Source organism: Phyllostomus discolor, chromosome 5 (assembly GCF_004126475.2).
Source record: "Phyllostomus discolor isolate MPI-MPIP mPhyDis1 chromosome 5, mPhyDis1.pri.v3, whole genome shotgun sequence".
Lineage (NCBI taxonomy): Eukaryota > Metazoa > Chordata > Mammalia > Chiroptera > Phyllostomidae > Phyllostomus > Phyllostomus discolor.
The window spans coordinates 5026068-5051497 of NC_040907.2; the positions used below are offsets into that span (position 1 = coordinate 5026068).

Genomic DNA, 25430 nt, shown 5'->3' on the forward strand with positions numbered 1-25430 from the left:
TCCTTCTGAGCGTCTGGGGCACAGCTGGCCCCCGGTGACGCGGCCTGGAGCGTCCGCTGTTGGCTCAGAACCGAGAAAAGCTTCAGGTCAGCTACGGGGCGGAAGCCAATGACCAGGCCCCGGATGGATGAGGATTCAGGACTTTTGGTTTTGGGGGCAGCACTCTCACTCCGGAACGCAGGCTGACTGCGTGATGGAGAGAAAGCGAAGCAATGGTCCGGGTTGGGGGAGAAGGCGCCGCATGGGGAGGAGACTGGGAGACCAGAGAAATAGAGACACCCTGGTGACACATGGGGGAACGGGTGTGACACCCTAGGCTCATTTCCACCCCTCCTCAGACCCCGCCCACCAACGGGTACACGAGCACACACGATTTTTTAATGAGCTGGCTACAGTGGACTGGCTTGGGGATATTTTCTTTTTTTTTTTTTAAGATTTTATTTATTTTATTTTTAGAGAGGGAAGGCAGGGAGAAAGAGAGAGAGAGATAGAGAAACATCAATGTGCGGTTGCTGGGGGCCATGGCCTACAACCCAGGCATGTGCCCTGACTGGGAATCAAACCTGCAATGCTTTGGTTCACAGCCTGTGCTCAATCCATTGAGCTACGCCAGCCAGGGCGGGATATTTTCAAAGACACCTTCAAGGTGCCCGAGCATCACCCTCGTGACGGCTGTGCGGACATCTGGGAAAGGGCCCCTCCGCTCGCCTCGGCCTCTGGGCACCTGCCTGCTCCCTGCTGTGCCTCCCTTGGCCTGGGTCCACATAGTTGTGTGGGTGCCTGGTGCGCCCAGGGTTACAGAGCATGGCAAGGCCTCTGGACCGAGAGTCCTGATGTTGCCCAGGCTGGTCTGGCTGGCCTGCACCCAGGCCTTCCTGCCACTTCCAGGTGTGGAGGCAGCCGGTGGGTAGGGGTTCCTCCATCCTCTGAATGCGCCCCACTCAGGATGGCTGAAACCCTTCCCCAGGTGCACAGCCCACTGCAGGCCCCCAGACAGCCGTGGCCTTGGTGGCAGGGGCGCCCAGCCCCCCTTGGTTCCCCAGCCTTCCCGGAACCTTCTTGCCCAACATCCTGTGTGGTCATCAAGCCTGTAGCCCTGATTAGTCCTGCTGGCCACTGCCCAGTCCCCTCTGCTGGTTCCTGACCCTCTGCCTCTGCAGGAACCGTCCGGAAATAAAACCTGCTACACGTTTCCGGGCTCTGGCCAGAACCCATCTTGGGGGCCCGGCATTCTTGGGCAGAGCTGGGCATGCATCCTCCTGTGTCTGGGCTGGGGAGAGGGTGAGTCTGGAGAAGGCACAGGGTGGGAACGGGGGATCTATGTCCAGGAGGTGGTCTGGCTGGCCAGGGTAGCGCTGCCCCCTGCCTTAATTAACCCAGGGTCACTGAGGCTCTGCTGAGAAACAGGAAGGAGCAGCTGCCTCCGTAACTGCTGGGGCCCCACTGTGTGCACTCCCAGCACAGTAGGGCTGGGAGAAAAGTGGGCACAGGGCTGCTGCCCAGGGGAGGGGGTGGGGGGGCGCTGGGGAGGCAGGTGCAGCGAGAGAATGGCCAGGGGTGGGGTGGAGGACCGGCACGCCACCCACTGGGTGCACTTATCCACCTCACCGTCACCCTGAAGAGAGGGCCCTCTTTCCCTTTGCTGTTCTGCTAATGAGACCACAGGAGTGCAGGCTCCCGCTTACTGAGCACTTATGCCAGGCCCGGTAACCCGCGGGGCGGGCACCCGCTCACTGCCCTCTGGTCCGGGCGAAGAAACTGAGCCTCAGGTCACCGGGTAAAAGCAGGGACTTAGAGCTGCCTGGCGAAGTCGTGGCAGTGGCGTGCTCTCCGACCCCTAGGTCAGTACTCCGGGTATTGCAAACAGGGTGAACCAAGCTGCTCCATCAGACCAGCCACCCAGACCGAGGAAAGCAAGGCCTGGGGAGGGCAGGTGACCTGCTCCCACAGATCATGCTGGATTCTGGGGAGAAGCCAGCAACCAGGCTCCCTGGCCTCCTCCTCGACACGACCACTTCCCTCGGCCACTCGTGTGTCTCACAAGGCAGCCCCTACGATGCACAGCAGCGCCCCGGGCGGGAGACCGGCTGCGGTTGGGAGGGAGGACCGGCCACTAGCCCGCCCCTGTTGCTCCAGAATGCAGCGGATCTGAAGGAACTAGGAACTCGTTCGGAGGCCCCGTCTGCTCCTCCGGGGACTGCCCGGAGCCAGGGGGCGTGGTCTCGTCTGCGTCTCCGCCTCCGCCTTGAGCTCCCGGCTCTGTCCCGCTGCTGTGCGCGCGCGTGCACCTTGCCTGGGGCCTCCCGCGCGCGCGCGCCCCGGACCAGGGGACCCCTGTGCGCGCGCGCGCGCGCGCAGAAGCCGCCTCGGTGTGAGGCCCTGGGAGCCGCGCTTCCGGGCAGGGGAAGGGCGGTGGGGCTGAACTTGGCCTCACGCCCCCCCCACCCCCCACCCCGCTCTCTGTGCCCGGTTCCGCTGGTGAAACCCGATCGCGCATCAGGCGCGGGGCCGCGTGACGCGCACCTGTCGGGTCAGCCCAGGCCCGCGGAAGACGATGCGCGGGGCCCCGGCCTGAGCCCGGGCAGCAGCGCCCCGCTCAACGCGCCGCCCCGACGTTCCGCGGAGCAGCGGCCGGCTCTGACGGCTAAGACGAAGTAAGCTGCCTCTCCCGCTTTCTCTCCGGCTCCTTTGGCCACATGGGTTCCTTCTGGCCGGATGGCGGCTGCGCGCGCGCGCGGGGCCGAACCAGAGGTCGGTGGGTCGGGCCGCGGGCCCGGGAGGCCGGCCACGCGCGGCTGTTAAACCCTTGGGCATTTTGTCGGGAAGAGTCACCTTCGCCACCACCCGCCAGCCTGCAGCCGCTGGGAACCAGGCCGGGCCAGAGCCTGCCCGAAACCTCCTCCCACCCTCTTTCTGCAAAATAAATTAATTGTTCACGTCCACCTCGGTCAGATCCCTGGGCACAGGTTCTGTGTGTCGGTGGTTCGGCGGCAGGCAGGCCCCTGTGAGGCGAGTCCAGAGGGACCAGTGGGGTGCCTTCCTAGGCTTTCTGGAATTCAGTTCACCGCGAGTAGGGACTCATTGCTTTTTCATGGGATCTGCTTCATCTTTGGCATTAACCCTCAGGTTTCAGTCGGAGATCCCAATACACCCGACGAGTGGTTTTCCAGAAGCAAACAGGCCCAGAGCTCTGAAAATCAGCTCACTCAAATTGGAAAGTTTTGCCAGAAATAAGAACTGGAAAAATCATAAGCCCAAATTCCTTGCCCCCCACAACCCTGTGCGGCTCCCACCCCACCCCCGCTAGGCCAGTGGCTCACCAAATGTAGCGGATGAGGGAAAACGGGTGTACAGCGGGCACATTCTAAATTGTTTTCTGCATTGTTTGCAGAGAGGGATGGCTGAAAGAATTTCTGAGCTTATAGGGCTAACCTTTTTTAAAAAAGATTTTATTTATTTATTTTTAGAGAGGGAAGGGAGGGAGAAAGAAAGAGAGAGAGAAACATCAATGTGCAGTTGCTGGGGGTCATGGCCTGCAACCCAGGCATGTGCCCTGACTGGGAATCGAACCTGCGACACTTTGGTTTGCAGCCCGCGCTCAATCCACTGAGCTACGCCAGCCAGGGCAGGGCTAATCTTTTGGTAAGTTTTAGGAGCACCTGAGAGAGAAAAATGCTCCGTGTTTGGCGTAAACAGAGTTGGCTTTTCCGAGAGCGTTTTGTGCAACTGTTTCTCTGACGTACATGACCGCTCAACAAATAACCACTTTAGGCAAACATTCAAGTCAGTTGTATCCCGCGTCCGGGGTTACTAAGTTACTCTTCCAGTCAGATGGGGTTGGGCCGGTTAGAAGGGAAATAAGTTACATCTGTGGGCAAGAGAAGGGAAACCAAGAGGCACTTTGGTCCTCTGTGGCCCGGCCACTTCTCACTTTATTGATGGCATTCAAGCAAGACAAATGTCATCGCAGGTTGGCAGACTTCCCCTGGAGTCTGTCAGGCCTTCCCCGGGGCACAGCAGGATGTCTGGTGCTGCTTTTTCCGCTGCCCAGCGTTGGGAGCCGGGTGGCCCTTTGTCTGGGAGAGCTCTCACCTCCGTTGCCTCCCAGAGTATTTCTGCAGCCGTGATCTGGGTGGTGTTTTTTTTTTCCAGCCAGGGGTTTCCAGGAGGTGATGACCCCTGTTTTACAGCTGGAGAAAAGGCTCTCAGTGGTGAAGCAAGAGAGAGCCTAGGGCTACAGCGTGAGAGGTTCGCCCTCGGGCTGTGTTCTTTGGGCCAGGTCATCCACCCCTCCAGGGCTGGCTGGGGACTTAACCGCCTCAGCATCACGTCCTGTGCGTTTTTCGTGGGTGTGGCTGGAAGGTCAGGAAGCCGTCGGTGAGCCGGCTGTTCCCTGGCACGTCCTGTCTTGTGAGGCGGCTGGTTGGCCTCGCAGCTGTTCCAAGAAGCCAGCGAGAGACGCCCCTTTGCTCACGATGCTACTGGTTTCATGATAGTCGGAGCTAATGTTTCTCGGGTGCCTGCGCCATGCCACGCGTCGTGCCAAGTGCTTTATGCGGAGCATCTCGTTTTGTTTTCATCGACTTGTTTTCCCGCTCTGTGGCTGAGGGAGGGACAGAGAGGTTAAATAGCCTGCGTAAGGTCCCACAGCTTGGCTCTCCCACGGCAGCTGTTCCCCAGAAACCCAGCGGCCCTTCCAGTTTTCACAAAGCAACTCAGGCTTGAACACGATGTTTTTGTGACGTCAAAAGGGAGAAGGGGAGTGAGTCACTGTTAGCCGTTTACAGCAGTCGGTGTTCCGGACACCTTGACCTCAGGGCGCCGAGCTGCCTCCCAGCTCCCGGAGCTTATGCAAGAGAAGGAGCCTGTTTGTTTAAACCACTGACGTTCCCGTGTGTTAGGGGAGCAGAAGGCGGGGCCGCACTGCTACAATGTTATGCATGTTGCCATAGGGGGGTGCAGTCAGGCATGGGCCGGTCGAGGGGCGGTTCGTGCTGGAGCCAGTCTGCCCATCTGTCTGTCCTCATCCTGTCGCCTGTCCCGCTGCAGTAAGTGATTCTGCCTCCTGCACCTTCGTTTCTCTGCTCCTTCTAAAAACAGGGACAGAAGTAATGCCTCCCTCACAGGTGGTCACGTGATTCATGTCGAGCTCTTAGACTAGCATTTCATGTGCAATGTAACACTGTAAGTTTCTCTTTTATGATTAATAGTATTGTTACAGGCAGCAAGCTGCTGCTCATATGTACAATGTCACGTATTTGTCTCCACCCGAGGTTCGTTCCTTTGCGCCGTGGTTCACGTGCAGAGAGCTCAGACACAGGCGACAGAGGTCTTGGGCAAATCGGTGTATTCGTTCGTTCAGCAGGTGTTTGGGTGCACGCACCATGTGCCGGGCCCCTGTTCTGTGTGCCGGAGAGATGTGCAGTGGACAAAGCACAAACACTTCTGTCCTCAGTGGCACTTACGCTCTGGAGGGGCCGGGTGGCAGACAATGAACAAAATCAACGTCCTTTTCTCACCCAGTGTGTTGGAACTACGGGGACAAATAAAGCAGGGGGTGGCGTGGGGGTGGGAGGGTTACAGTTTTACATAGTCGGCCAAGAAAGCCTCACTGAGAAGGTGACATTACAGCCGGGACTTGAAGCAGTGAGGGGCGGCCCGTGTGGACATGTGCGGGGAAAAGTGGGTCAGGCAGCGGGAGCAGCAAGTACGAAGGCCCTGAGGCAGGAGGGTGGGTGGCTGGAGCCTAGAGGGGGGTGGAGAAGCAGGAAAAAGACAGAGGTAGCAGGGGGAGGCCAGCCTGTGTAGGCCCTGCAGGCCACTGAGCAGAAGAAAGATGTGGGCTGACCCAGGCAGGGACCGCTGGGTTCAGGGAGGGAGAGAAATGGGAGGCCAGTGGGGTGGTTTCAACCGCAGGGCAGGCGGAGGTGATGGTGGCGGCCAGGACCTGAGTGCAGCGGGGGAAGGTGGAGAGAAGCGGGTGTTTTCCCCATCAGTTTCGAAGATAGAAGCTGTAGGGTTTGTGAGGGGCTGGGGACCCCAAGGTTTCTGGCCCGAGTGCTGGAAGGAGAGCTCTTCCTTGTACTGAGAATGGGGGAATCTGTGCTCGGAGCAGGTTGGAAAGCTGCAAACGTGCAACTAGTGGTGTCACAGTAGCAGTTGGTGGTCTGAGCGTGGAGCTGAGGGGGAGCAAGTCCAGACGGGAAGCGTGGACTTGGCAGACGGGCCAGTTGTGCTGGTAAATGTGTAACAACCCACTCTGCAGGGGGCGGGAGGTGGGGAGGGCTGGATTGGAGCATTTGCCAATGACTGCTGGTAAACACGGCTAGCCGGCCAACTTCAAGCACATGTTACAGAATATCTTCTTCTTACAGGTACAATAGATGAAAATAATGTCAAGAGCCTGGATCCTAGTGACATGTAGCAAAATAATTAGGAAGTCATGCGTTTGGAGTATTTATGACCTGTGCTGCAAATACAATGGGTGTAGTTATAAGTGTGTGTACTTCGGTTGTTAATACTGGCTGTGCTTAACAACTGGCTGGAAAATTTCCTGAAAATTTAGCAGCTGAATCTTGCAGACAGGTACAAGGCGGCTACAGCACACCTTCTGAGTCTTTGGGACCCAAGGTGGGGACTAAACAGGGGATGGGAATGAGGACCCTCTCTCGGGTTAGGAAGAAGGGCCCTAGAGCGCGATCTCACAGTGGTCCCTAGTCCAGCTCTGGGCGGTCGTTGATGAAGGTCTGTCCGGCTTGCATGTGCGGGGGGGAGGGGACGAGAGGGGGTGGCACAGAGGGGCCCCAACAGACAGGAAAGAGAGCAGGAGAAAGGAGAGAGCAAGAGAGCCAGCGAGTAGAGAAGAGACCCGGCCCAGTCCCTGGTCCTTTAGTTGAAAAGGACCTTCAGCTTCCTTTGTTTGACTCCTACACATTCTTTTAAAAATCCCAAACTCCTGGGCTGTGGTTTAAAGAAAACCTCCCTCCTCCCCACCTGGCAAACAGAAAGCAGAAGTCAAGGGAGCAGCGTGGCCACAGCCACTGACCTTTGCCTCCCAGCCCCTCTCCCGCCCCGTGGCTTCTGGGAACAGAGGCCCAGACCCTGGGCCGCGCCGGAAACCGCTGGCCCCGGCACAAGCTGGGTCTGCGCCGGGCCTGGGCAGGCACGGCTCTGCGGGTGCCCCCCCCCCATAGCTGCCCCTTTTGCCTGGGCAGAGACAAAGAGGGGAACCCTGATTCTGACCCAAATCCCCTGGCCGGGCAGTGCCCACAGCTTTGTGGGTGTTATCAGAGCCGAGCTGCAGAGGTGAGTCCCCGGGGTGCTGGGCAGGGCGCCCTCGGTCTGCAGGTGGGGGCAGCGGCGGGTGCCTGGACGGTGGGCATGTGCGCTGTCAGTCCCGAAGCCAAGAGCAACCCCGTCAGGGGGACGACCGCCACACCCCCGAGGATGCCCCCACGGCCCGCACTTTGCAGTGAGGTGTGTTTCTGGAAGTAAGTGTCTTTTTTTTTTTAAACATTTTTGTTTTGTTTTATTTTATTTTATTATTATTTATTTTTAGAGAGGGAAGGGAGGGAGAAAGAGAGAGAGAGAGAGAAACAGCAATGTGCGGTTGCTGGGTGTCATGGCCTGCAACCCAGGCATGTGCCCTGACTGGGAATCGAACCTGTGACACTTTGGTTCGCAGCCTGCGCTCAATCCACTGAGCTATGCCAGCCAGGGCCCCAAGAAGTAAGTGTCTTGAACCATCACTGCTGTGTGTGAATGAAACGGCATTCTCCCGAGCATGAGCCCGGAAGGTGCGGCTCCAAAGAGCTTTGTCTTCACTTCCGAAGGACTCGGTTACCACCAGCTCATTGCCTCCTGTGTGTCAGCCCTGCATTCCCCTGGCCCGCTGCCTTGGCCTGGGGCTGCAAGCGCTTAACTGCCCTTCCAGAAAGGGGGTGGGCGTCTCTCGGATAACAGTGATCTCCTTTCCTTGGGAAACACAGGGCTTAAGGGCAGGAGATGCTGGCAGCGGCCCTGTGGCTCAGCCTCTCCCAGGCGGCGGATGAGGCCTCAGGCGCGCAGCGGGGGTAAAAGACACAGTGTTTCAGGAGATGAGGTGGTTCCTCGGCAGGACCAGTGAGAACCACCTTGCATTCCGACTCACAGCCCAATGTGCTGCCTACCCTGTCCAGTAGCTTCTCAGACTTTCCACTAAGGGCCTCCTGTCTGTTTATGAAAACGAGAAGAGGTGTGTGTGTTTCAGGGTCAGCAGGGACAGCGCCCCTGCCGTGCCTTTGGCCGACTGCAAGTTGGTCACACTAGCAGACCCCCCCACCCCACAGCCCCATCCTTCTCGGGACCGGCCAGGAGGCGGGAGGGAGGGCTTCAGGAAACCCTTCCAAAGTGGAGCCTCGCAGGGGACGCGCTGCGGCCACCTGGCGTCCCCTTTTTTAGACGAGGAGACGTGGACCCAGCCCGACTAGGTGACTGAATTAGGTCATAGAGCTCGGAGGTGGCTTTGAGCCCAGGTCCTCCGCGCCAAATGCCACGCTGCATGGGCACGGGGACTCGGGCTTCGTGACTCAACAGTCGGCCTCGCCTGTGGTGTTCTCGTCTGTGTGCGACGGGCGTCCGTCCCCGCAGAGCCTCCTTCCCAGGGGCGGGGGGGGGGGGTCCGAGGAACGAGGGAGACCGCGTGTTTGCGTCCTCTGCACACGCTGCCTGCTGAACCGACCGTTAGGGATGGCCGTCGGGCTCTCCGTAGTTAGGGGCCAGTCTGCAGGGGACGGGCTGGTCGAAACCACGGCAGGCGGTTTCGAAAGATCCCCTGCTTGCCCCCGCCCGAGCCCGAAGCCCTTTGCCTCGGCGAAGGCAGCGGGAGGCAGGTGCGGGGTGATTCCCGCAAGAGCTGCCACTCTGGACTCCGTGCACAGCGCTCCTGCCTCTCGCTGTCCAAAGTGCAAGTGTGTTCTTCAGACGAGCTGCCAGCCTCTCAGGCCCCTCCCCGAACTCTCTGCGTCGGAATCTGTATTTCAAAACGATCCCCAAGAGATTCAGATACACATTAAAGTTTGAGAAACACTGTTAAGGTTAAAAACCTGGCAGTAAACCAAACACACGCGCACACACACCACCCACACGGGGTCAGGAAAGAGACGTGGTCCCTGGAGTTGAGCAACCGCAGAGAGTAAGCAACGTTGTTGCAATACCTGGCGGCTCTGATGTGCTTGTTCGAGGGAGTTCTGGGGACATGCGCAGGAGAAGACGAGGGGGGCTAGCCCGGGAGCCCGCAGCAAGACCTCCGCGTCAGAAGGGCATTACACAGAGGGCTTTCCGCTGTCTTTTGGCACGGGGGGGCTAGAGGTTCTGGTCCTTGGGGCTCTCTCCCCTGCCCGCCCAGGCCCCCCTGAAGCGCTTGAGCTCCTTCTGCTGCTTGTACCAGGCACGTCCAGAACCCTGCCTGCCACTCGCCAGCCAGGAGCCCCGAGGTGCAGCCTGCCAGCTGGCGGCGGCTCCCTCCCCAGGCTCTTCCCTGGGCCTCGCCGTTCTCGCTGCCTGTCTCCCGCACTGACCTTGCAGCTTTTCCTTCCCTCCAGACTGGGGTGGGTGCCAGTTAGGAATGACATGCTTGGAGGGACAGGGACAGGGCTTGGAAAGCAGGAGAAGAAAGCGGAAGGGTCCAGTGGTCGCTCCGGATAGGGGGGTGGGCGCAGAGAAAGGGAGAGGGCAGGAGGAGCGAGGGGTCCCTTGGTCCGCCAGGGAAAAGCTCCGTAAGGAGTGTGTTTGGTGTCTCGTGGAGCCCGGCGCCAACGCCATTGTTGGACTCTCCTCTTGGTTTGGCTACTGACTGGTGCCGTCTGGTGGGGGGGAGGGCGGGGGGTAGGTCTCAAGGGAGATGAGGACGAAGCGCAGGGAAAAGGGGTCAGAGTCAGGAGGCCGACCTGGGGCCTTGATGCAGGGGGTGAGGGAGGCCTGCAGCGCCCTTGTCAGTTCCTGTGATTTCTTTCTTCTTCTTCTTTTTTTAATAGAATATCTACTTTATTCTTTTTTTTAAAGATTTTATTTATTTTTAGAGTGGGGAGGGAGGGGGGGAGAGAGAGAGAAAGAGAGAGAAACATCATTGTGCGGTTGCAGGGGACCCGGCCCACAACCCAGGCATGTGCCCTGACTGGGAATCGAACCTGGGACACTTTGGTTCCCAGCCCACGCTCAATCCACTGAGCTACGCCAGCCAGGGCTCTTTCTTCTTTTTTATAAAATATTTTATTTTATTTTTTTATTTTTAGAGAGAGGGGAAGGGTGGGAGAAAGAGAGGGAAACATTCGTGTGTGGTTCCCTCTCATGCACCCCCCTACCGGGCACCTGGCCCGAAACCCAGGCCTGTGCCCCGACTGGGAGTTGAACCTGCAACCTTTCGGTTCTCAGACCCACACTTAGCCCACTGAGCCACAGCAGCCAGGGCGGTTTCTGTGATGCCTTTAAACCTGGATTCCGCTGTCTGTGTAACCCGATGATGGCCCCATTGTGGAGGGTGCTGTTCGTCCCTCCTGTGGGTGAACGCCTGTCAGGGACATAAACAGGCGCTAACCGGCCATCTCAGTCCTTCCTCGTGAGCCCCACCCCCCGGGCTGGGCCCCGCTCCCCCGTCCGTTCCTGAGACCCAGTTGCTGACCGTGGCTCCTTCCTTCCTCACTGGGTCTGCCCTCCCCTGGAAGCCCTGGCCCCGGTGGGCAGCTGGAGGAAGGGAGAACCGCGTTGTCCAATGGATCCCATTAAGCTTTACAGCCTCGGCCAGACCGGAAGGCCGCAGAGAGCAGATCCTCCGGTGCCTGTGGCAGGCCCAAGGCCTCTCGCCTTTCACCCCCATCGGCCGCTTCAGATTAGGCTGAAAACCAGCAGAGGTGCCAGGCCCCCCCGTGGGGAGGCCGAGGCGCACGGTCACTGTGTGGTCAGCTCAGGAGCCGGGGAGGCTGGTGCCCGGCCGGCTCCCCCACCTTCTCACCTGGGACCTTTGCCTGCCTGAGCCTCAGCTGTTCTACCCGCAGAAGGGCCACGAGGGTGGTGCCCACTCCACTGGGTCTTCTCAGGGCCCACGTTCGGTGAGACCTGACGCACGCACGCACCGAGTTTGCCGCTCTTGTTGCCATCCCGAAATAATCGCTGCCGCTCACGTGGGACTGAATGGGCGGTCGGCACTGTCCTAAGCACATTATAACAATGAACTCCTCGTAGCCTTATAACGGCCCTCTGATGTGGGGGCCTCTGTTACTCCCACTTCCGTCGAGGAAACTGAGGTACAGAGAGATTGTGTAACTGGGATTCAGGCTCAGCCATTCGGTTCCAGGGTCCGTGTTTCTAGTTCCCACACTGTAGCAACGGTCCGCAAGCAAGTTGTCTGAGAGCCCCGTGGCCGTGGGAGGAGCAAAGCGGTGTGAGGGGAGGTGGCCGGCGTCATCTGAGGGCCTGGCGCGTCCCTGAGCTGCCCTGGTGGCCCAGGCAGCCTGTGCGCAGGGCGACAGCCTGGCCCTGGTCACGAGCTGCGTGGCTCCAATCCCACGGCAGCCCCGTGGGCCTCCCCCGTGGCCGGTGCCGCCTTCCCGTGCTCCTGTAGAAAAATGTCCCACCTCTCGCGGTGGCCTGCCGCCTTCCAGGGCACAGTCCCTGTTTACATTGCAGGCTCTCTACCCACTGGCTTCCTGGCACAGAAGCAAGCTGCCGGGGAGGGAGGGGGAAGCCGTGAGCCTCTTAACGTTTTCCCAAGAAACACGAGGCTGTGTCTTGCCAGGCAGGAAGTGTTCAGTAGCCCAGGAGTGTGTTTGCCCCATGTCGCAGCCACCGGGGCCGTGTCTGACCCTTCCTTGTTCCTTGTGTGTCTTCCCAGGCACCCCGGGCACCCAGGCTTTCGGAAGATGCTCCCAGTGGCCGTGTGGGTGGCCCTGCTGGGCTGCCTGCAGGCCCAGGAGCTCCAGGGACACGTCTCCATAATCCTGCTGGGAGCAACTGGGGACCTGGCCAAGAAGTACCTGTGGCAGGGCCTGTTCCAGCTGTACCTGGACGAGGCAGGGAAGGGCCATCATTTTAGCTTCCACGGGGCTGCTCTGACAGCCCCCGAGCAGGGCCAAGGGGTCCTGGCCAAGGTCCTGGAGTCCCTCTCCTGCCCCAAGGATGTGGCGCCTGATCGCTGTGCTGAACTCAAGGGCCAGTTCCAGCGACTGAGCCAGTACCGCCAGCTGAAGACCCCTGAGGACTACCTGGCCCTGAGCAAGGACATTGAGGCGCTGGTCCAGCGGGAGGGCCTCCGGGAGGCCGGCCGGATTTTCTACTTCTCGGTGCCCCCCTTCGCCTACGCGGACATCGCCCGGAGCATCAACAGCAGCTGCCGGCCGGGCCCCGACGCCTGGCTGCGGGTCGTGCTGGAGAAACCCTTCGGCCATGACTACCTCTCAGCCCAGCAGCTGGCCGAGGAGCTCGGGAGCTTCTTCCAGGAGGAGGAGATGTACCGGGTGGACCATTACCTGGGCAAGCAGGTGAGCTTCAGCTCAGAGCCTGCCGGGGTCGGAGCAGGCTGGGCTAACCCCGTGGGTGGGGCCGCACCACTCACTGTGGAATGAGGCCCAGAGGCACGTGAAATCTGAGCTCCAGGGTCCTGGTGAAGGTCAGAGGACTAAGGAAAAGCGGTGAGCAGGTCTGGGCGGCCCTTGTGCACACGTGCCCCGCCCACTGCTGCCCAGCAGGGGCTGGGCCCTGCTCTCTGAGCGGTGCCCTGCGTCCCCCCGGGGGGGGGCCCCCAGTCCCCCTGGGAGCTGGAGCTGGCTTCCAGCAGGGGGTGCTGTGGGAATGACAGCGAGCCACCTCTTCCACACCTATCTGCCTGTGTTTCAGTATCGCTTTCTTCCCGAGTTCCGTTCCAGGCCAGAAGGCTGGTAACAAGGTGTTAACACTGAATAGGGACCCAAGGTCCAGGCTCCTCGGGCAGGCCCCTGTGGCAGAGCACAGGGGGCGGGGGGGGGGGGGGGGCCTGACCTGGGCGAGAGTACGTGTCAGCTGGCCAGGCCACTCTGAACGTGCCCTCGGAGCCCCTGTAGGACATCTGTCCCCCGATATGCGGGCAGGGAGTGTGCGCTGAGGAGGCTGGGAGCCCCGAGCCCCAGGGGGAACCCGCCTCCGGCCCCCTTTGGGGCCGCAGTGTGCCCAGAGTGGGCCACAGACCAGCACCTGTCCTGGTGCGATTTTCACTTGTTTATGGGGAAATGAAAAAAAAAATCACATGCTGAATGTTTTCAATGTGAAGCTTTTCTTACTCCAGTTTTAGTGTGACGATAGCTCTCTGGTGTTCAAGGTCAATGGTGACAGATACTAGATAACCTTGAATATTTTCTTTCCCGGCAAACTAGAAATCTGGGCACCCCGTGGAGGTCCCTTAAAAGTGCTTGAGCCCTCGCTGGCTGGGCCGGGAAGCCCTGGAGTCCAGGGACGCCACTCTGAGCGCCCTCCCGGGGCGGGGACCAGCGGGTGTGGGCCCCCCCCCCCCCCCCCGGGAGTCAGGACCGCGACTTCGTGCCGGGAGGAGCATGCCGCACAACCAGTGTCCTTCCCCGCCAGGCCGTGGCTCAGATCCTGCCCTTCCGGGACCAGAACCGCAAGGCCCTGGACGGCCTCTGGAATCGGCACCACGTGGAGCGGGTGGAGGTCGTGCTGAAAGAGACGCTGGACGCCGAAGGTGTGTGCGTGGGCCTCCTCGCCCTCCCTGTGCCCTGCGTTGGCGGACACGCTGCGCCAGCCGGCGCCTCTGCCACCGCTTGCTGGTGTGCGCGGACCTCGCTGAGCCCCGGGGCACCCACAGGCAGACCGGAGAGGGGTCCTGGCTGCCCTCGGGGAGCAGGGTCTGGTGAAGGACGCGTGGCCCCAGAGCTGCTGGCCGACAGGGAGTGCTGGCGGCTCACCCCGGTTCTCCGTGGTGGAGGCCCTCAGGCGGCAGGGAGCTTCCTGGCCCGGGTGACCAGCACACCCCCTCGCCCTCTGGTCCCTCCCGTTCTTAACCCTCCTCGCAGCTGTCACTTCCTCTAGGGGGCCTCTGAGGGGCGGCTAGGCAGGGTCCACTCCCGAGTGGCACTCCGCATGCTGTGCGCCTCCCTTCGCTGCCCCTCCCGCTCTTCTCCTCGTTGTCCCTGTCCAGGGCGTCTGTCCCAGCAGGCCGCAGGGCCCGGGCCAGCCCCGCTCGGGCACCGGGCTCACCCCTGCAGTGTCAGGCCCGGCTCTGCCTTCACCCGGGGGCCTGGGCATGTCACCTCCTCCTCCGTGAGATGAGCCGGGGAAGTTGTGTGGGTGGCCGCAGCTCAGGCCCCCGGGAGCTCTGGCGCTCTGGGGCGTCCTCAGATGTTCTGAGCATGGACTGTCCACACTCAAGGCAATCATGAAAACAAATTCCTCTTTTGTCCTAATCCCCCCCCAGTAGCCAAACGAGGTGGGTGTATTATTAGCCTCCACGGACAGATGAGGTTTGGTGACGTGCCCAAGGTCACCTGGTAGGAAGCGGTGGGGCCAGGTCCCAGGCCCGCGTTCTGGCTCCAGCCCCGGGCTCTGCATCCAACATGCAGCTCCCTGCAGACGCATCTGCAGCCTGGAAGGAGGGTCCCGGCCCACCGGCCCGCCCGTACCACGCAGTGTGCGCCTGGGTGGGGTGGGGCCCCAGACATCCCGAGGGCCTGGGTGCGGGGCTAGGAGGTCTGCCTCTTTCTCTGTGCCTTTTCCTCTTTTTTATTGTTTAAATTAAATAATTTAATGTAAATTATTCCTTTCTCTTGGTGTCTCTCCAGCTTTCTCTCCCTTCCTCTTTGGATGTATATTCAGAGCCACTTGCTCTCCAGAGATACAGAGAGCAGGGGGACCCCACTTCTGTGCCCCGATGCCTCACCAATTCGCTGGGGGGAGAATGTATGGGGACAAACTCCGTGGGGGCAGGGAAGGGGGGCAGGGTGGGCTGGGGCCGTCAGGCAGGACTCGGGGAGCCAGCCCGGAGGGCACTGCTGCCCTTGAGTGGAGCTGGGCTTCTCTAGTCTGGAACCCTTATCGAAAAAGAGGTCCCCACTGCAGTGAGCCTTTGGGGGTCTCGGGATGCCCCAGCCCTTCCAGATTTGTGCTGCTGTCCTCAGCAAGGGTTCAGGCCGTTGGTGGGTTCCCTCCTTGTGCCTATATATGTCTGATGTCCTGGCAGGAGTGAGTGCTGGGCCTTGACCTTGCTTTATCTGCAGGGAGATGAGCTGCAGACCCAGCGCTGAGAGAGCGTGAGGCGGAATGGGAGGAGCCCAGCCACACCCGCTGTGGGAGCCAGCACCTGGCTCTGCTTGGAACTTGAACTTGGCCTGGTTACTGGCAGGGCTAGGCCGCCAGGACCCCCCCCACCCCGCTATTTTTGGCAGCTCCTTCCCGTGCCTACTGCGGGTTGGAGAAGATCCATGATATCTGGAAATACCAGTAGGCACCGTTAGCTCTTATTGCTTCTTGGATCAGCTGCTGTTTGTAGGTCTCTTTGCAGGATCCCTGTGGAGCCAGGGGCTAGGGGACGTGTAGAAGTGGTACTTTTGGGTTTTGGAGAGAGGAAAACAGAAAGCAAGAAAGACAGGAGGACAGGCAGGGGCCTGGGCAAGTCTGGCTGTCAGGGCCAGCCTGGGGCAGGGAGAATCTCCTGGTGTATGTCAGCACCATGGGGGAGGGTGCTGTGGAGACCTTTGAGGCTCTGGCCAGGGCTCAGGCCCGGCTGCCTCACTGCGGTGCCCACGGTGCTCATGGTGCCTTCAGCCCAGCGGCCAAGAGACCCGGAGCAGGGCAGGCACAGGGGGGTCCCAGCAGCCCCCAGGGACTTGCAGCCAGTGAGGGTGCGGTTGAGGGGCTGGTTCTGCCCCTGCCCTTGTCAGAGGTGGCCAGGGGGACTGCAGCCGTCCTGGAGGCCGAGTCGCCCCAGCTGGCCTGTTGACCTGCCAGCTGCGTATTCAGGCCCAGAACGGTATGTAATGGGGGTGACTTCCCACTACCGTGCTCGGCGGGGCCTGGGACACCAGTTCTTTGGCGACAGAGTGAGTTCTCTGTCTGCCTGTCTGTCTGTCTGTCTTTCTGTCTCCGCCCCCCCCGCTTCTCTTCCTCCACCCCCTCGCCGCCACTGGGACCCGGAAGGACAGGCATTCTTCACATCCCGAGCAGGTGGCCTGGTGCAGCTCTGGTGCCCCAAGCGTTGGTCCTGGCTGCTCCCTCTGGGTCCTGCTTTGGAGCCTGGGCCGTGGCCAGTAGGCCCCGCGCGCAGCACATCGGGGCCTCAGCTTGCCTTCTCCCGGGGTTGGGGACCGGAAGCGGGCAGGAGGGAGGACTGGCCTCCTGCTGGAGGTCCTGGTGCCTGCTGCAGTAGGACTGGGCGTGGCCAGCAGGCAGGCTCTAGGCCCACATTCTGACCCACTAGCCAAAGGGCAAAGTGTGGCTGGTCTTCCCTCTGCAGCCATCACCCCCCCACCCCCACCCTGACCCTGGCAGCCAGCTCTGGCTTTCCCTTCCCTCCCGGTGGCCGTTGTGCAGCCCCCACTGGGTCCTGTGCGGGGAGGCACTGACCTGGTCCCGCTGGCAGCCTGGCTGGCCCCTGGAGCACTGGGAGGGGGTGGGGCTGTGAGCAAGGCCTGGAAGAGGAGCTCTTCCAGTCAGAGCTGCTGCCTCGAGCCCTGGGAAAGGGGCCTGCGAGTTGCGAGGTCCTTTGGGTGTCCCCACCCCCACGCACTCACATCCACGGGGTGGAGGCGGCCGCCCCGGCTCCCTCCCTCATGGCTGGGTGAGTGGTTTTTCCCCCCTTTCTGCCACAGCCTCTGGCCCAGGGGAGCGTGCTGCCGTGGCAGGTCTGCTGCACGGACAGACTGGCCCAGGGAGAGAGGGGGGAGGTGGACAGACAGACAGACGTGGGAGGGTGGGGAGGAAAGGAAAAAGGACTCTTCCTGCCAGTCCCCCAGTACGCAGCTCCCTCTGTCGCATCTGGGGCGCCCTCCTGGCCCGTCCCCGCACCCGGTGAGCCCCAGAGAGTCACAGACACCCCGGCACCCGGGTCTCCTGAAGCAGCACTAGGGAGTGACCTTGGCCAGGACACTTGGCTTCTGTGTGCAGATGGCCCCTGCTGGCCCCTGTCACAGCCCCTGGGAAAGGCTCTGCCGAGAGCAGGCTGGGTCCCCAACAGACCGAGGCTGGCTTGGGAGGGTCCCTGTCCTGACACTGCGGAAGGGGCGCGATGCACGTTCCCTTCTGAGGGCTGGCGTGACCGCTCCGTGCCTCTCGCTGAGGGACGAGGCCGCCAGGACCCTCCCAGGTGCACGCCAGCTGTCCTGCCTTCCAGCCTGGTGTCCGGAAGGGCTGGGGCGCACGCCCCAGGGCAGCCCCCTGCCGGCTGCGGGCTGTTGTGGGAGGAGCTCCGGGCGGCTGCCAGGCTTCCCCGCCAGCCCACAGCTCTCTGCTCAGCCCAGCTCCCTTCTTTTTATTTTTAGTGACCCCAGAAGATACCGGTGGGGATTGCAGCTAGTTTTCAGTTTATTGTGTTTTCAAATTACTGGGTTTTTTAAAGATTTTATTTATTTATTTTTTTTAGAGAGGGAAGGGAGGGAGGGAGGGAGAGAGAGAGAGAGAGAGAGAGAGAGAGGGAGAGAAACATCAATGTGCAGTTGCTGGGGGCCGTGGCCTGCAACCCAGGCACGTGCCCTGACTGGGAATTGAACCTGCGATGCTTTGGTTCGCAGCCTGTGCTCAATCCACTGAGCTGCGCCAGCCAGGGCTTAAATCCCTGTTTTTACTGGGAATTTTTGGATCTCTCGTAACTCGGAGGCAATAGCACAGGGTTTCTGGTCCCAGGTCCAAAGGCTGTGGTCCTTGGCACCGTCTCCGTTATCCGAGGTCTGTCCCGACCGCCTCCAGCCACGTGTCATGAAAAATAGAGACATTTATGGAAGAAGATACAAGAAACACTGCACACAGGACAATGACGCTTCAGTCCCCTTCAAAGCAGGCACCTTGGGGTCTCACACAGTTCTCCCAATCGCCATCAGCTGCCCCGTCACATTTTCCCGAATCTCATCAATGGTCTGAAATCTCTTCCCTTTTCAAAGCTGATTTTAGTTTTGGGAAAAGCCAGAAGTCGCAGGGCGCCAAATCTGGGTGGTGGGGGGCTGAGTCACCTGGGTGATTTGATGTTTTGCAAAAAAACTGCACGCGACCTGATACATGAGTAGCACGCATTGTTGTGATGAAGCTGCCCATCACCAGTTGCCCGTAGCTGCAGCCTTCTGAATCCTCCAAATAGTTTCCACGGAGGAATGTTCAGGCTGAACGCAAAATCTGATGCAGATTCATTGCTGTGCTCGCTCAGTCGTTTTGAATGCGACGGCCACACAGTACACATGCTCACTCAGTGGCAGCATCTAACGCCCCCACTGACCAGTACAGTGAAGTGGTCATGGTTCACATTTGAGCATTCCAGGCCGCTCCCCTGGGCTGCCAGGTTACATGGATGTCACACAAGCCATTCTTGATATAGTAACGATGGCTGGACTTCTTCCGGACAGGCCCCCTCGAGTGACCATGACCCATTGTGTCTCTTTTGGGTTGTCCCGGGGGTTAAATCAGACGATGTTCGTGGGAATGCTTTACAGATGGACTTGGAGTTCTCCCTGCAGGTTGGCAGGGCCGGAGGCAGCCGTGGACCCAGTCTCTCGGCCCCACGTGGTGCACCTGTGGCTGGCGAGGGGCTGTACAGGGTCCCCCACCCGGTCTGTGACAGCTCTACAGCCACTCTTCCCCGGATGCTCTCTCTCCCCCCAACGCGTACGGGCATTTACATTTTCATCAGTGACAGGCTGCACAGTCTGTGCCTCTCGGTCACCCCGTATTTCTGTTCCGTTCTGTTCATCCCACAGAGCAGTAGGAATTGTTCTGTGAGTCTGGGCATTCTGCTTGTTTCTGGTCTTTGCTGTTTGAAACAGCACTTTGTGAGCTTTCAAAAAAAAATAAGATAAGCCCTGGCTGGCGTAGCTCAGTGGATTGAGCGCGGGCTGCGAACCAAAGCGTCGCAGGTTCGATTCCCAGTCAGGGCACATGCCTGGGTTGCAGGCCATGACCCCCAGAAACCACACACTGATGTTTCTCTCTCTCTTTCTCCCTCCCTTCCCTCTCTAAAAATAAACAAATAAAATCTTTTAAAAATATATAAGATATAATTCACATGCCATAAAGTTGACCCTTTTAAAATATACAATTCAGGAGTTGTAAACATATTCAGGAACTCGGGCAACCTCGATCTAATTCTAGAACATTTGTGAGTCTTACACTTTTTCCCCTTAAAGTCAGGGCTGTCAAACTCATTTTCACGGGGGGCCACCCTAGCCTCGCGGTGGCCTTCAAAGGTCTGGAATAATTTTAGGACTGTATAAATGCAACTACTCCTAAACTGTTAGGGAGTTGAAATTACATTCAGCCACCGCGAGGCTGAGGTGGCCCCCCGTGAAAATGAGTTTGACAGTCCTGCTCTAAGTATGCTTCTGAGGTGGACTTCATAGGCCACGGGGTCAAGTCAACTCTGCAGCCGTTACTGCATCTCACCGGACCTCCCTCGCCGGCCGTGGGGTGCCACCCACGGAGGTCCGAGGGGCAGTGTCACTGAGGGCGGAAGCGGTGGGTCTCCCTGCTTGTGGTCTTGGACAAGTCCTGGACTCAAACGGGGGGAGACCCAGTGTCCAGGGGCCTTTCTGCCCGGCGTCCACCCTGGTTGTGCTTTGTCCCGTCCTTGTTCAGACATCGGTGGGTTTTAACTCTCACCTTTCAACCTAGAAAAGGACGCGAGGGGTCAATAGAGATCGTTTTCGGGGGAAAAAAACAATCAGTCCCCAGTAACTGGTGTTAACCAGAAAAAACCAGCTTGCAGGGCGTCTTTAAGAGGCCAAGCTGCCCGCCCCCACCCTCCCCCCATGCACCCCCCCCCACGATGCACCCCCCCCACCCCCACCAATCTTGTGCTTAGCTGCATGGCCTCCTCCTGAGAGGCACAGGCCTGTGGTTGTGGTCGCTGCACTTGAACTCTGAAAAGATACAGCTGGCCGGGAAAGGATCAAAATCCACCAATCCATGGGCCGTGCTAAACACGGGGGGGACCCCCCCCAAGCTTGAAATTAGGGATGAAAGAAGCTGCCTTTGTCACAGCGGGCAGCAGCCCCGTGAGGCATGCGAAGCTCTCTCCCCGCCACCCCGCGGGCTGAGGGAGGATAAAAATAGGAAAAGGGCCACTTAGGGATTTGCCCAACTAATGAATAGTAAGCAGATACTGGGGCTGTTAAGGACGCCACGGTGTTCTCTCCATCAAGAATTCATCTGTTCTCAAGGCTTCCTTCTCCACACTCTCGACTGCCGCGATGCATTGAGCCGAAGACCCCCTTCCCCCCAAATCTGAACATCTCCGAAGCCGGGTTCCCCACTGACGGGGGGACACAGTTGCACGGGCAGCCCGTTTTTTTTTCTTCGTGGTTATGAAATAAGGATTCTTTCACCGGCGATGGCACTTTTGATCCGATGACACCCGGTGTCTCTCCAGCATTCGTTGCCTGTGCTGGTCCCAGCTGACACCTCCAGCCACCTTTTAGGTGTTTTCACAAAACCGCTTCATCAGACCCAGCACATGCGGAACGGAAACTGTCCTTGCGTTTTTCTCCCGGGGGACCAGCTGCCCTTTCTCGCTTCTCATTTCCAAGCGGTGACCGCCCTCCGAGTTGCCTGGCTGCCGGCCCCTCTCCTGTAGCCCACCCCCGCCCCCAGCCCCCATAGCGATAAAAACACTAGCCAGTGCTGGCCAGTGCTGGTCAGTGCTGGTCAGTGCCAGGCGCTCTTCCGAGTATGCATACGTGTCCACCCATCACCCCACGGCAGCCCTGCTGGGAGGTGCCCTGGCGATTCCTCTCTCGTGGGGGAGACGGAGCCGCTCGCCCGGGGTCACGGGGCTGAGACGTGGCCGAGCGGGCAGCCTGGCTGGAGCCCCCCCACTCCGGGTCATGGCTCTGAACCGCTGTTCCCCGAGCCAGCCTGTCCCCGCACCCCGTTTTTACTCGGCCGTGGAGTCCTGGATGCCTGTCTCCATTGCTCTGCCTGGTCGGGCCCCGCTGGACGCCACCACCGCCAGCCCCTCTCTGATGTTTACCTTGCAGGTGCTAGACGGCTGGGTCTTCCCAGCGCCTGCTCTAACGTTAAAAAAGAAAAAACCCAACACAGTTTTATTGAGATGGAATTCATCCATCACACAAGTCACCCAATCCAAGCATGCAGTTCGGGGGGCTTTAGGGTGCTCCCAGAGCTGTGCCGCCGTCACCACCATCCACGTTAGAACATTCCCGCCACCCCTGAGAGCCCGGGGCCCCTGAGCTGCCGTCCTTGACCTTCCCGTTCTCCCCAGCCCCTCGCCACCCCTGGTCTACCTCCTGCCTCGGTGGCTTGGCCTGTCCTGGACGTTCCGTGTTGATGGAGTCCCATGGCGTGTGGCCTCTGTGTTTGGCTCGTGCACTTGGCATGATGTTTCCGAGGTGTGTCCACGCCGTTGCTCGGGCCAGAGCGTCACCGCTCTTCGCTGCTGACTGACACTCGGTTCTGCAGACGGACGGCCTTTTACTGACGTGCTCGTCCGTTGCTGGACGTTGAAGATGCGACTCTGTTTTGGCTGTGGTGGACGACATAGCTGTGAACATCTGTGTGCCGGTCTTTGCATGGACACCTGTGCTCTCTTCTCTTGGGCACATGTGGTAGTGGGGTCGCTGAATCCCACGGGAACTCTTTTTTAAAAAAGATTTTATTTATTTATTTATTTTTAGAGAGGGAAGGGAGGGAGGAAGAGAGAGAAAGAGAGAGAAACATCAATGTGTGGTTGCTGGGGGCCGTGGCCTGCAGCCCAGGCATGTGCCCTGACTGGGAATTGAACCTGCGACACTTCTGGTTCGCAGCCTGCACTCAATCCACTGAGCTATGCCAGCCACGGCACGGGAACTCTTTAACTGGCCGAGGCCGAGCACTTTGCACAGCTCCTCCGACTCCTCGGCCTCGTGTCCCAGGCCCTTGCCACCCTCCCTCGACTTCTGCTGCTCAGAGCTGCTGACAGGCTGCCTCTGCCGGACCGAGCTTGTCATCCGAACCGAATCCTTGCCCTCCGGCTGGCGCCGTTCACCCCAAGCGGGACGTGGCCCCGGGCCAGAGTCAGCCCACACGTGCATGTCTTTAGGACACAGACGTCTTCACGATGTGAATTGCTTGTGCACACTTAGCAACCACGCGAGCAGCCCTGGCTGGTGCGGCTCAGTGGGCTGGGGCATCGTCCCGTAACCGAAAGGTTGCAGGTTCAATTCCCGGTCAGGTTCCACACGGGAGGCAGAGGATCAATGCTTCTCTCTCGCATCGATGCATCTTTCTCCCCCTTCCTCTCTCCCTTTTTTTCTCTCTAAAAGGCAATGAAAAAAAATGTCCTCCGTGAGGATAAAAAAAAATGTATATATATTAAAAATCATGAGATTACCCTCAATGATCCAAATGTCTATGTCCTTCACCTCCTGGGAGGCACCAGCTGAGGGACATAAGCCCCGCCCCCTCCTCCTCACACTTTTACTGGCCACTGAGGCTTGGGGGCCCTGACCTTTGACCTAGTGCTCCCAAATCCCTGCCCGGCTTGCTTCTTTGGTGGTTGTGCTGCACTCTGCAAGCCCTGGTGCCGTGATACTCGGCACCACACCGAGCGTGGCCCTCTGCTGTGTGGTTGTCCGGTGGGCGTGGCAGGAAGTTCAACGGGAGCCGTTCTGGTGGCAGGGGTTGTGGGTGCTGGGGCCGACCTGACTGTCTGGGTCTGAACCTTGACCCACTGTGTGACCTCAGGCAAGTTACCTAACCTCTCGGAACCCCAGCTTCCTTGTATTTCAGAGAGGGGTTACGGCAGGACCTCCTTAGGTGTCGCTGTCGTGAGGAGGGGCGAGCAGACGGAGGTGCGCACACTGTTAGTTCCAGTCTCTTCTTTCTGATGTTTCCTCTGCGATGCTGCAAGAGCTCTGCAGACCAGAACCCTGCGAGGCTGGGGGGCTCAGCCGCCCTTCTCCCAGTTGGGGGGCAGAGTGGGGGCACCTTGAGCATTTGGGCTGGATGGTTGGGCTGGGTCGTCCTGCACTCTCGGGGGTGCGCCCTGGTTGGGGGGTGGTGTGGGGAGGTGGCGGGTGTGGAACTCTGGTTGGGAATGGAAGAGTCAGAATTCTACCCCAGGGCCAAGGGCACCTTCCTGCAAGAGGGCTCCTGGCCCCCTTTTGAGCCCCCACACCGGCACTGCCGTCAGATGTGGCATACCGGGCTGACCTCAGGGCAGGTCCTGCCTGCCATCCGGCCGGCTGAGTTGCGTGGGAGCCTGGTGGTCAGGGCAGGTGGCTCAGGACCGGCTGCCAGGACCCAGGGAGGCCGCTATAAAGCAGTGTGCTGGGCTAGGCAGGCTGGAACAAGGAGTTACTTCTTTCTGTTTGTTTGAATTAGTGACTAGATAAAGAGTGCTTCCAAAGTAAGTGTAAGCTCTACAGAACTAAGGCATAACAAATATCATGTACCTACAAACCCATCTTTTTTTAAAAAAGAATTTTAGCCCTGGCTGGTGTGGCTCAGTGGATGGAGTGCTGGCCTGCAGACCAGAGGGTCGCCAGTTCGATTCCCAGTCAGGGCACATGCCTGGGTTGCTGGGCTGCTCCCTGGTTGGGGGCATGTGAGAGGCAACTGATGGATGTACCTCTCGCACATCAATGTTTCTCTCCCTGTCTTTCTCCCTCTCTTCTTCTCTAAAAATAAATAAAAATATATTTTTTAAAGATTTCATTTATTTATTTTTAGAGAGGGAAGGGAGGGAGAAAGAGAGAGAGAGAGAGACAGAGAGAGAGAGAGAGAGAAACATCAATGTGTGGTTGCTGGAGGCCGTGGCCTGCAACCCAGGCATGTGCCCTGACTGGGAATTGAACCTGCGACACTTTGGTTTGCAGCCCGAGCTCAATCCACTGAGCTACGCCAGCCAGGGCTAATATAAATCTTTTTAAAAGAACTTTATTGTCTCCTGTGCCCCTCCCCAAATTCTATCCCGTCTCCTCATCCATTGTTCCAGATCTTGTGTAGCTTATTCTCTTCTCTCTGTCGTTTGCCCGTGTGTCTGATCCGCTAACACTATACTGTGAACTTCTGACGGGGAGTCACATCGGGTGTGCCCACGGGGGCTGTTTCGACCCCCCTTTATCCTGCATTCAGGATAATCTCTTTGGATCTGGCGTCTAATAACTGGCTCTTTTCAAGTGTTCTAACACATAAAACCCATCCATTGCATTTCCAATGTCCAGGGGTATTTTTTCCTTTGTCGAAGTCCTGTTTTTTCTGGTCATTTCCCATCCTATTTCCAGAATTCATTTTATGGAAGCATTTGTGTTTCTCCCTGTCGACCCAGTTTTGCACCTGGTCCACGGCATCGTGCACGCACCTGATCGCTGCAGGGCGTCTCGGGGTTGACCGGCACTCGGTCAGGGGCCCTGGACGCAGCGGCGAGCAGAGACACAGCCCCTGCTCCCCTGGAGCTTCGGGCGTGGTGGGGCAGAGACAAACAGGCACTGAGCCGTCTGGGGGGACCGGCAGAAGGCAGGGCCCCCAGGAGGGTGGGCCCCAGGTCAGTGGCGTCTCCTGGGCGCCGAGACCTGCAGGATGGCGGGGTGGCTGGGCGCAGGGCTGTGGGCGGAGCTAACGCTGAGCTCCGGGGTAGGGAGCAGAGCGAGGCGTGTGTCCAACCAGCCCCGGGCATCCGACCCTTCCCTCCCGTGCAGAGCAGGGACAGGCGTGGGTCTCGGGCCGCGCAGGGTCTGTGAGCGGGACCAGGAGGGGCGTGTGGAACGTCGCAGCCCCGTGCCGGGCCGCCGTAGGCGTCGGGGCGTCATTGCCGGGCTCTGTGCTCCCTTGGCCCTCGCAGCGAACTGGCCACTGGCCAGCTTGACACCTCCGCCTGCGTGTCCTAAGCTGACATGCACCTGAAACAGACAGAACTCACGGCCTCCCCTCAGTTCAGCTGTCCTGCAGGTGTCCCCCCTGCCTGTCCTTTGTGCGGGCCCCGATTCTAGGAGTCCCCTGGGGCTCCTCCGTGTTGCTCAGCAAGCCCGGTCAGCGCTGACTCCAGAATGAGTCCGTCGCCCACCCTCTGCAGCTCCTGCTCTGCCCCTGAAGCCTCCCCCTGGGTCTCCGTGCTTCTACAGCCGCTCCCCCCACAGCAGGCGGGGGGGGGGGGTCCACCCCGAATACATGTCAGAACTCGTCCTTTCCTGCGTGACACCCTCCGGTGGCTCCCCCTGAACCGAGAAGCACGTGCAGCCTCCGCACCTGGTCCCCTCCTGTCTCCTCCCTCTGGGTCC

The 25430-nt window shown here is 59.5% G+C and overlaps 1 protein-coding gene across 3 annotated transcripts in view; it reads left to right on the forward strand.

The window, feature by feature from the left end:
* Positions 1-1938: 1938 nt before the first annotated feature.
* H6PD (hexose-6-phosphate dehydrogenase/glucose 1-dehydrogenase) overlaps positions 1939-25430 on the forward strand; it is a 29082-nt gene continuing 5590 nt past the window's right edge. The window contains exons 1-3 of one of the 3 annotated variants that reach the window (XM_036025267.1): positions 1939-2654; positions 11867-12512; positions 13588-13705. In XM_036025267.1, the coding sequence (XP_035881160.1) occupies positions 1954-2654; positions 11867-12512; positions 13588-13705 (1465 nt within the window). In that variant the 5' untranslated portion in view covers positions 1939-1953. Of the gene's footprint in view, positions 2655-6303; positions 6646-6963; positions 7306-11866; positions 12513-13587; positions 13706-25430 lie in introns of those variants that run through there. The other 2 variants (XM_028513943.2, XM_036025268.1) reach the window with 2 other exon arrangements.